Source organism: Vigna angularis, chromosome 1 (assembly GCF_016808095.1).
Source record: "Vigna angularis cultivar LongXiaoDou No.4 chromosome 1, ASM1680809v1, whole genome shotgun sequence".
In the NCBI taxonomy this organism is placed as follows: Eukaryota; Viridiplantae; Streptophyta; class Magnoliopsida; order Fabales; family Fabaceae; genus Vigna; species Vigna angularis.
This window is the reverse complement of record NC_068970.1, coordinates 19,090,228-19,101,671: the sequence shown is the minus strand read 5'-3', so window position 1 is coordinate 19,101,671 and position 11,444 is coordinate 19,090,228. Positions and strand designations below refer to the sequence as shown.

The following is an 11,444-nucleotide window of genomic DNA, read 5'->3' as shown; positions in this document are numbered from 1 at the left end:
AAGAAAGTGTGAGATTGAAAATATAAGAGTTTTAAAATTAAAAATAAAATGAAAAGTATATAAAATAGGCTTAAAATAAATAGATCATAATATTTTTTTATAATTTTATAATAATTTTAATAAAAACATTATGAATATAAAAATAATCATAAAAATAAAATAATAATTAATCCATATTTAAATATATATATATATATATATATATATATAAACTAATAAATAAATGATATAAAGATGAAAAATAATATTTGACTGAATTGATAAACAGAGACATAAAAGTAGAAGAAAAAGAAATGAAAAGAAAAGCATTCCTTGTTTGGCTTATTCACTCGGCTGCGAGTTCGGTTACTTCCTTTGTGTTTCTTTCTCTCTCCCGTTATAGAGTAGGGCTTCCTATTGGTGGCACTTCTAACAAGACGGCATAAAGCTCTATCTATCTTCCCATAGTTCATTCTTATCCCTTTTCATTTGAACCCTAATTACAAAAAAGAAATATATTCAGATCCAGTCCTTTCTATCATTTGAGTAATTTTTTTTACTATATAATAACTTGATTAGGGTTAGGGTTCGAATTTGATCATCAACAAATTTGGTCAAAACAATCGGGGCAAGGTTTTCATGCTTTGGCGATTCATACTTGGTTCGCGATGGCGGCCAATTCCGGCACCAAATACGTTTCAGTGAATCTGAACAAGTCCTATGGCCAGCATTCCACCGCCCTTGGATCCGTCAGATCGCAGCGCCCAGGAGCCGCGGTGGTTCCGTCACGGCCACGCAGTTCACACAAGGCTGGACCCAAGCTTTCCGTTCCGCCCCCCTTGAACCTTCCTTCTCTGCGGAAGGAGCATGAGCGCTTCGATTCGCTGGGATCAGGAGGTGGGCCTGCTGGCCCCGGTGGTTCTGGAAGTGGTTCGAGGCCCAGTTCTGCTGGTTTGGGCTGGACCAAGCCCGTCACAGAGGATGTGTCGCGGCCTGTGATCCAAGGCAAACGCTCCGTGGCCGCGGCTGCACCGGTTTCGTCTGCGGTTTTGAGAGGAGAGGATTTTCCTTCTCTGCGGGCCACCTTGGCACCTGTGCCCAGCCCAAATCAGAAGATCCAGGAAAATTTGAATTCCATTCCGAATCCGAAGCAGAAACATTCACTTGGTGATGAGAATGCGTTTGTTGAGGAGAAGAAAGAGGGTCCTTTGGTTACTGATCAGTCGAGTGTTTCTCGCAGTGTGAATGTGGTTGGTGCTGGTGATGATGGGCGTGGTTCTCGGGTGGTACATACGAAGTATGGGTATGGTCTTGGGAGGAAGCAGGAAGAGTATTTCCCAGGTCCTCTACCGCTGGTTAGGTTGAACCCAAGGTCAGATTGGGCAGATGATGAGCGTGACACGGGCCATGGTTTGAGCAGGGAGGGCAGGGATCATGGATTTCCGAAGGGGGAGGCTTATTGGGATTTTGATATTCCTAGGGTTGGTGTTTTGCCTCATAAGCATGATAAGAGGGGACCGCGCAGTGAAGTGGGAAAGGTTTTGAACAGTGAAATGGAGGCTTTTGATAGGATGGGGAGTGAAGGGAATTCCTGGAGGAGTTCGAATTTGTCCATTCCTAAGGATGCTGGAAATGAGAGAAACGGTGTTAGTGTTGGTCCGAGGCCGTCAAGTGGGAGTCGGGACGGGGCGAAGGATGGAAACAAGTATTTACCTTCACCTTTTAGAGATGACGATGTTGGAAAGAGGGATTTTGGAAGGAGAGATGGTCAGGGTGGGAAACAGAAGCCCTGGAATAATGTGATGGAACCTTATGGTGATCGGAATCGTGAACAACTCAACAGAAGCAGAGGTGATTCTGTTCAGAGCTCGGTTTCAAGGTCAGCATTTTCCTCAGGTGGTAAGGGTCTGCCTGTTAATGATCCTCTGCTTAATTTTGGTAGAGAGAAGCGGGCTTTGCCGAAAAGTGAAAAGAATTTGTTGGAGGATCCGTTTATGAAAGACTTTGGAAGTTCTGGTTTTGATGGAAGGGATTTGTTTTCGGGTGGTCTTGTTGGGGTGGTTAAGAAGAAGAAGGATGTGCTGAAGCAAACTGATTTTCATGATCCTGTGAGAGAATCCTTTGAGGCTGAGCTAGAAAGGGTTCAGAGGATGCAAGAACAGGAGCGACAGCGAATCATTGAGGAGCAAGAAAGGGCAATGGAGTTGGCTCGCAGAGAAGAGGAGGAAAGATTAAGGCAGGCTAGAGAACAGGAAGAGAGGCAAAGGAGATTGGAAGAAGAAGCGAGAGAGGCAGCATGGAGAGCAGAACAGGAGAGGATGGAAGCTGTGCGGAAGGCTGAAGAGCAGAGGTTAGCCAGGGAAGAGGAGAAACGAAGGATCCTTTTAGAAGAAGAGAGGAGGAAACAAGCTGCAAAGCAGAAGCTTTTAGAATTGGAGCAAAAGATTGCTAGGAGGCAGGCTGAGGCTGCCAAAAGTGGCAGTAATGCCCCGGTTGTTGTGGAAGAGAAAGTGCCTGCTATAGTGAATGAGAAAGAAACATCTAGGGCTACCGATGTGGGTGATTGGGAGGATAGTGAGAGAATGGTTGATAGGATATTGACTTCGGCATCATCCGATTCGTCAAGTGTGAATAGGCCATTGGAGATGGGCTCTAGGTCTCATTTCGCGAGAGATTTATCTTCCACCTTTGTGGATAGAGGAAAACCAGTTAATTCATGGAGAAGAGATACATACGAGAATTGGAACAGCTCTGCTTTTTATTCACAAGACCAGGAGAATAGTCACAACAGTCCCCGCAGAGATTTATCTATTGGTGGAAAGGCATTTATGAGGAAAGAATATAATGGCGGTCCTGGATTGGTCTCTTCTAGGACGTATTATAAAGGAGCAATTTCTGAGCCTCATTTAGATGAATATGCCCATGTAAAACCGCAGAGGTGGAATCAATCTGCAGACGGAGACCATCTTAGCAGGAATACAGAGATTGATTCTGATTTTCATGAAAATTATTTTGAAAAATTTGGTGATGGTTGGACGCAGGGCCGCTCCCGTGGCAATCCATTTCCCTCGTTCCCTGAACGTACCTATCCAAATTCTGAATCAGATGGACCCTATGGCTTGGGGAGGTCACGGTATTCTGTCAGGCAGCCTCGAGTACTTCCTCCTCCTTCACTAGGTTCTGCACACAGAACTTACAAGAATGAAGATGAACACCCTGGTTCGTCAGCTTTCCTAGAAAATGAGATGCATTATAATCAAGCATCCAGGAGTGACTCTACCCTGCCAACTGGTTATGACAATGGGAATCGAGGACAACTTGAAGTAGTGGATTCCCGGCCAGAGACTGCTGAGAACGAGGACCATAAAGTGGAAACCACCCCTAGGTGTGATTCTCAGTCCTCACTCTCTGTTTCAAGTCCCCCAAGTTCTCCAACACATCTCTCTCATGATGATTTGGATGACTCGGGAGATTCCCATACGATACTGACTTCTGAAGATATCAAAAGTGACCCCCTCACAGCACCAGATAATGAATCCATTACAACACCTGCTGGAGCTGGAAATGAGAATGTAGTTGCTCCATGTGCTGTGTCTAGTGGTGAAGATGATGAATGGACTACTGAGAATAATGAGCAGTTCCAGGAACAAGAAGAATATGAAGATGAAGATTACCAGGAAGAAGATGAAGTGCATGAAGGAGATGACCATGCGCAACTCAACCAGGATTTCGATGATATGCATTTGCAGGAGAAAGGTTTGCCCCACTTGATGGATAATCTGGTATTAGGATTTGACGAGGGTGTCCAGGTTGGGATGCCTAATGAAGAGTTTGAAAGGACCTCAAAAGACGAAGAAACTACATTTATGGCTCAAGCTTCTGGCCTCACTCTTGAAGATCGCATATCTTATGATGAAGACGACACGAACCTCCAACCTGTTAATGACACCTCTCAGGTGAATCTTAACAGCACTTCCAGTGTGTTCCAGGAATCAGAGAAGCCAGCTCAAGATTTGGTCATTCAGCCTAGTGATTCTCTTTCCCCTGTGGTGTCTGATAGTTTAGGTAATGTGGAAGCTTCTAATGGCCTGTTGACCCATCACAGTACACCAAGTTCAGTTACTATTGCCCCTTACTACTCGTCTTCTGGTCAAGCTGTTACCTCTAATGTAGCAGCTGCTCCAAGTCAAGCTGAGGTACCCATTAAGCTTCAATTTGGTCTGTTTTCTGGTCCATCTTTGATACCGTCACCTGTACCAGCCATACAGATTGGTTCTATACAGATGCCATTGCATCTGCATCCACAGGTTGGCACACCCCTTTCTCACATACATCCATCACAACCTCCTTTGTTTCAGTTTGGCCAGCTAAGATATACATCTCCCATATCACAAGGTATAATGCCTCTGGGTCCTCAATCAATGTCATTTGTTCAGCCTAATATACCATCCAGTTTCTCTTACAATCAACAACCTGGAAGTCAAATGCCAGTTCAAACTGGTCCAGAAACTTCTGACTCATTTGTGAAAAATGAGATGAGACATCATTCTGTAGACAGCCAACCAGGTAATTCTAGAAACTTACCACAAGGTTCACCGCCAAGTGAGGATGCAGGAAATATCACTGGAATAAAGCAGGGTCGAATTGAGGCTGCCCATGATCGTAATAATAGCACTAGGACTTCTACTAGTTTCCAATCGGACAAGCAGGAGAACCAAAATGTAGTTGGAAGGAACACTAATATTCCATCCAATTCTAAAGGATCAGAAGTTCATGCCGTCATTAGAGATTCTCCACATTATTCAGTTTCAAAAGAGAATTTTACTGAGTCAAGAACACAATATCCTGCATCCGGTGGTAGGGGAAAACGATATATCTTTACTGTGAAAAATTCAAACTCAAGACCATCAGGTCCATCTGCAAGGGTTAATCGCCCGGAACCTGGAGGGTTTTTGAGGAGGCCTCGACGGAATATACAGCGCACTGAGTTTCGAGTTCGGGAAAGTAGTGATAAGAGGCAGTCTACTAGTGCTGTTTTGACTGATCAGTTTGGATTAGAGAATAAGTCAAATACCAATGGAAGAGGAGCAGGCCTGCCTGGGAGGCCTGGTCCTAGGAAGGCTATGAATAATAAATTGGGGAAACAGATTGTTGAATCAGCTACAGAAAACTCACAAGTGATGGATTCTGGAAGCAGAGTTGAAAAGGTTGATGGAAAAGAATCAATAAAGACTCAGAACTTCTCACATCCTGGAAATCTCAAAAGGACCTTGTGTTCTGAGGAAGATGTTGATGCTCCATTGCAAAGTGGAGTTATACGGGTGTTTGAGCAACCTGGAATTGAAGCTCCTAGTGATGAAGATGACTTTATTGAAGTTAGGTCAAAGAGGCAAATGTTAAATGATCGGCGAGAACAGAGAGAGAAAGAAATTAAGGCCAAGTCTCGGGTTGCAAAGGTTTTAACTCCTATCTATACTTTTTAACCTTATGTCAAATTATTGCATCTTTCTTCATTGTTTTTTTTTATTTAACGCTAGGTGCAAAGGAGACCCCGTTCCAGTTCACAAAGTGTTGTGGCGGTGACCAATTCTACCAAAGGATCCATCTCTCCAGTTGAAGTGGTTAACAGTATTCATGCTGCTTTTGTTGCTGCTGAAGTGCGTGGAATGAAGAAGATGGATGCCTCTTCTGGATTTAATTCAAGCATGTTGTCCCAAGCATTACCTCCAATAGGAACACCTCCTTTGAAAATTGATTCCCAGACTGAGTTAAGATCTCAAATAAGCAGGTAGTTGCCAACTTGTAAGATTTATTGATGGTTATCACTGTACAAGAATCAAATGTATTTTTTACTTCTTACAGCAGGTCACTTCAGACAAGTGTCCCAGCAGTTTCTGGTAGTGGTGAAAAGGACCCTGGCTCTGGTGTGATATTTGAAAGCAAGAACAAGGTTCTAGATAATGTTCAGACATCTTTGGGCTCTTGGAGTAATGCACAAATTAGTCAACAGGTTCGAACTTTCCTCTCTCATTTTGTTAGAGAATGATGGCAATTAAAACTGTATCATTTCTGATTTTCCTGTGTTCTTTGGGGCAGTATTTAATTAATGTTTAATTATTTGGTTTCAACAATTCTAGAAACATTATTTAATCACATGTATGTGGTTTCCTTTTGTTTCGTGGTTGCACTTTATCTCCTTCAAAATTTAGAACCTGTTTTTTTTTCTTCAACATACAGTTTAGTTCCACTGAGGAGTTATGCGATGATCAAATGTAGCCAATTTGTTTTTTTTTGGAGGGACTGGAATGTCGTTTTTTCCAGGACTAACTTAGTTGTTCTGAACTTTTTAGAGGTGGGATGTTTGGGGATTAAAATGGTGTACTTTAATGCCCAGTTTTGAATTCAGGCGAATGCATACATATTTTATTTGTTCTACTCTTTTGTTGTGAATCTAAAACAATTTTATGACAGGTAATGGCACTTACACAGACACAACTTGATGAGGCTATGAAGCCTCAACAGTTTGATTCACAGGCTTCTGTTGCCAATATAAAAGGCGCCGTGAATGAAGCCAGTTTGCCATCATCTTCCATTTTGACAAAGGAGAAAACCTTCTCGTCTGCAGCCAGCCCAATTAATTCCTTGCTTGCCGGAGAGAAAATTCAGTTTGGTTAGCAAATAAATTTTGCATGTGATTTCTTTAGTCCTTCATTTATTTATTTAGTAACATTGATAGTATGTTTTTGGCAGTTTGAGGCAATATTTCTGGATTTTCAGATTCCTTACTGATGGACGATTTTCATTTTGTATTCAGGGGCAGTAACATCTCCAACAATTCTTCCATCTAGCAGCCGTGTTGTGTCTCATGGCATTGGTCCACCTCGATCATCTAGATCGGACATGCAAATGACCCACAATCTTACTGGATCAGATAATGATTGCAGTCTTTTCTTCGATAAGGAGAAACATGGTAATAAATCTCATGGTCATTTAGATGATTGTGATGCTGAAGCTGAAGCTGAAGCTGCTGCTTCAGCTGTTGCTGTTGCTGCCATTAGTAGTGATGAGATTGTCGGAAATGGATTGGGTAATTGTTCCGTCCCTGCTCCAGATGGAAAAAGTTTTGTAGCTGCTGATATTGATAGGGTAGTAGCAGGTGAATCTTCTTTCATTGTTAGACATTTGTATTGTTTTTCTTTCTCTGGACGTCAGCTAATAATTTGACTTGACAATAATTTGTATTCTGGAACTTCTTATTTATTTATGGTAGCTACTTGGGCAGGAGTAGGTGTTGAGAAGCAGTCAGCTAGTCAATCTAGATCCGAGGAGCCTCTTAGTGTATCCCTTCCAGCTGACTTATCTGTTGAGACTCCACCAATTTCCTTGTGGCCTCCCTTACCAACTACAAGAAATTCTTCGGGTCAAATGATTTCCCATTTTCCTTCTGTCCCTCCTCATTTTCCTTCAGGCCCTCCCTCTCATTTTCCTTTCTATGAAATGAATCCGATGATGGGTGGCCCTGTCTTTGCTTTTGGACCACATGACGAGTCTGCATCTACAACGCAGTCGCAGCCTCAAAATAGTACTACATCAGCGTCAAGGCCAATTGGGAGCTGGCAACAGTGCCATTCCGGGGTGGAGTCTTTTTATGGACCTCCAACTGGATTTACTGGCCCTTTTATTGCACCTCCTGGAGGCATTCCAGGAGTCCAGGGGCCACCACACATGGTTGTTTATAACCATTTCGCTCCTGTTGGACAATTCGGTCAAGTTGGCTTGAGTTTCATGGGTACTACTTATATACCTTCTGGAAAGCAGCCGGATTGGAAACATGTCCCTACTTCTGCCACGGGGGCTGGTGAAGGAGATATGAACAGTATGAATATGGCATCATCGCAGCGGAATCCTGCTAACATACCGTCTCCAATTCAACATCTTGCCCCTGGTTCACCACTTATGCCAATGGCCTCTCCTGTTGCTATGTTTGACGTTTCACCTTTCCAGGTAAATTTTGGATGTCTTGCGGACTGGTTTGTGCAATAATCATACATATTCTTTTATGCTTGTTTACAGTATCTGGGATTAACATGGTTGTTGTTTGGGACTTGTGAATGTTATAGCTTAACCTTGTACTAAAAGAGAATACAAGTCATCAATAAGTGCTCGTTTAATATTATGTTCTGTTTAATGTGGTAGTTTTTCTTATTAATTAAATATTGTAAATTTTTGTCAGCCCTCAACTGAGATGTCAGTACAAGCTCGATGGCCACACGGTCCTAATTCACAACTACCTCTGTCAATGCCATTGCAGCAACTAGAAGGTGTGCAGACTTCTCAATTCAGTCATGGCCCTTCTGTTGACCAGCCGTTGAATGCCAAAAGGTTTACTGGCTCTAGAGCTTCAACATCTTCTGATGGTGATAGGAGTTTTCCTAGAACTGCTGATGTAAATGTTAATCAATTGCCTGATGAACTTGGATTGGTGGACACTTCGAACACTACTGCTAACAAGACTGCACAAAGTGTTGTGAACAAGACTCCATCCGTGATCCCCATTACAGAAGCTGTGAAGGTTGATGTTCAGAATGGCAGTGGTAACAATAGTAATAACCAGAACGCAAGTTCTTCTTTCAAGAGTCAGTCCTCACAACAGGTTAATATTTCTGCCCAGCAATCTGACCATTCCTCAGGACATACTAATTATCAGAGGGGTGGTGTTTCTCAAAGAAATAATTCTGGGGGAGAATGGTCGCACCGTAGAGGGTACCAGGGAAGAAATCAATCTCTGGGTTCAGACAAGAACTTTTCCTCGACAAAGGTAAAGCAAATATATGTTGCTAAACAGACTATTAGTGGGGCATCGACAGTGTCATGAGGAGCACGAAATATCAGCTGGATTTGAAAAACCCGAGGAAGGCTTTATTATTAATTTTTGGTCTGGCAGAAATAAATTTTTTGATTAAGTTTCTTCTACTTGGGATGTTGATTGTTAGATTGAGATTTTTGCTGGCCACAACAAATTCCATACCTGGTGCGCTAGGGGATAATTGGAGACTACTTAATATATAGCATGGTAGTGTGGCTTTGATGGACACGGTCTCGTTTTGCAATGGTGTATCTATCAACCAAGCTTGGTCGATCTTTGTTTTCTTTTGTCGGTAAAAAACAAACCAGGCAGATTATTTATTGGGTTTTGTGTATCCAAATCATTAGTTGCCCTCGTATATTCTTTCCATTAATAAGTGGGAAGTATCAGTTTTGAGGAATGCTAGTTTTATTTTCTGCTTGAATACTTGGTTTCTGAGTGTTTTGAACTCTTTTTGTTTTAGAATACTGAGACCAATTAGTAGTTGATCATGGGTTGGGTTTTAGTTTTATTAATTTTAAAACCGCTGAATGAGGTTGGCAAATTTCTGTAAGTTCATGTAATTGTGAATCTACATCCTTGCAGCCCTTGCCAGAATTTCTTTATGCATGCATTTTCTTTGTCAATGTCCCTATGATTGGTGAGTAAAATAGGTCAGTGACAATTATACCAAAAGAATATTGCTAAGCTATAATGGCTAGAAATACAATGAAAACCGTGATAAATAAAACCCCAAATCTTATCTATAAAATGAGTTTTGGCTTTCATATATAATGGGTGTAACTTAAGAGGTGTTATATAATTTTAAAAGTAGCTCAAGACCAGGGGTAGAAACTTGACAATAAATTAGGTTATTTAAATTTAAATGAAGTTCTTGATGTTGGGTTATCCTCCCATGATTCACAATCACCACATCCAAGTTTCATAGCCTATTATAGTGCCATTGTATTCTCATGCTCGTGAGTAAGTCACGCTCAAGTACCTCTTCATTCCCAATAAGTCATCTTCTATAAATATCACTTTAATTTGAACTTTGAAATTGTAAAAAATTTGTCATTAGAAATTATGACTTTCGTCGTCTTGTATTTATTTGTTGTAAAAGTTGTACAATGTTTATTATTTTGTATTTTTATTTAGCTCATATAAAGTACGAGTTTATTTTATTTTTTAGTTTAGTTTGTATTTTTATTTTATTTAGCTCATAAAGAGTTTAGTTTGTATTTCCTACGTACACCGCTTTGAGTTAGTTTTGTTTTTTAATGAGTTGTTCAAAATGTTTGTTGTATTCTGAAAAATTAATTGATAAAAATAGAAGATCCCACAATAGAAAAAACAAAAGAAAATAAAAAAAAAGAAAAGGGACAAAAGAAGTAAAAAAAATTTATCAAAAGAAAAGGACACAACAACGACAAACTCAATTTTGAACTTGAATTTTAAATACGGTTTACATTTTTCAAACAAGTGTTTTGTTTTGGATAATCTGGGTGGTGTTGTATTCTTAGTTTTTTTTTGGTTTTATTAATTTATTCTAACACTTTTCTTAGGATTCCTTTTAAGTACTTACCTAATTGATACCTTTAAGTTTTTGCTTGTCATTCTTGGCTTTCTTTAAAGTATTGTTTCATCTTACTCCATTTGAGTTTAGCTTTTAAATTGTGTTTTTGTTGCTTTCATTCTTTGGTCTCTTTGGTCTCCTAAACTAAGAATTTAGGAGTTTTTTTTTTCATTTTTATTTGCTGTTTTGTATCACGGAACCTTAGTGTCTTGGAAAAATGTCATTGGTACAATCTCATCTCCATTTCTAAGATTGTGTAATAGTTTAGTTTCCACTCTTAGAAGTGAAGGTGTGTCAAGTGGCTCTTAAGTGTCATTTGCATCTTTACATAGGGTCGTTAGTTTATTTGTTTACATAACATTCAATTCCTTCTACTTTCCTTTTATACACTGTCTTGTTTAGCTTTTAAGTCTCTGTGGTACTTAGGTTGGGTGAAAGCATCTTAGCTAAACCTTTTTTTTTTTTTTAAGAGCATTCTTTGCATTTGCATTTAAATTTTTTTTTGGAAGATTTCTTCTTAGAAGCTTAGGTAAGACACTTTGTCTAGGAAAAACTTGGTTTCTAAGTTTGTCCATTGTGACTCACATCTCTTTCCTGAGAACTACCTTATAGATCCTTACACTATTGTTTCTCTTTTGCAATCATCCATAAAGAACAAAAAGTTTAAGTATGAAAACCTTTCTCAATCATAATGAGAATGAGTTGCATTTAAGAGCTGAGAATGACATTCCACATTTTGGTAGAGAAGTTGATCTAATATCATACTTAGCTTGGGAAGAAAAGATTGAAAAACTTCAACCATTTCATTATTAAGTGTAGTAAGTTTCACATAGTTTGGTTGTGTTCTTCTAGATTTGTGAGGCATGCATATGATTAATGGTATTAAAGGCAAAATGATGTTAAAAATGGTATCAAATCACCAATTAGAGATTGGAATGATCTAAGAGCTTGCAAGAGAAGAAAATTTGTTCCACCTTCTTTCAAGAGAAATCAAGAGCTTAAACATGAAAAGAGAGAACTCATGGATAAAAATAAAGAATCTAT

The 11,444-nt window shown here is 40.0% G+C and overlaps 1 protein-coding gene across 5 annotated transcripts; it reads left to right on the top strand.

Annotated features, from left to right (window-relative positions):
• Positions 1-303: 303 nt before the first annotated feature.
• On the top strand, positions 304-9,331 carry LOC108323516 (uncharacterized). 5 transcript variants are annotated; one of them, XM_017555995.2, is made up of 7 exons: positions 304-5,435; positions 5,517-5,767; positions 5,845-5,989; positions 6,451-6,649; positions 6,794-7,135; positions 7,262-7,983; positions 8,213-9,331. In XM_017555995.2, exons 1-7 carry the CDS (start codon positions 648-650, stop codon positions 8,852-8,854), a joined length of 7,089 nt encoding a protein of 2,362 aa, XP_017411484.1. In that variant the 5' UTR covers positions 304-647; the 3' UTR covers positions 8,855-9,331. The 5 variants fall into 5 exon arrangements, with proteins under 5 accessions (XP_017411484.1, XP_052732124.1, XP_017411485.1 ...); XM_052876164.1 differs by having other exon boundaries at positions 7,250-7,983; XM_017555996.2 differs by having other exon boundaries at positions 5,842-5,989; positions 7,268-7,983.
• The last annotated feature ends 2,113 nt before the right edge of the window (positions 9,332-11,444 follow it).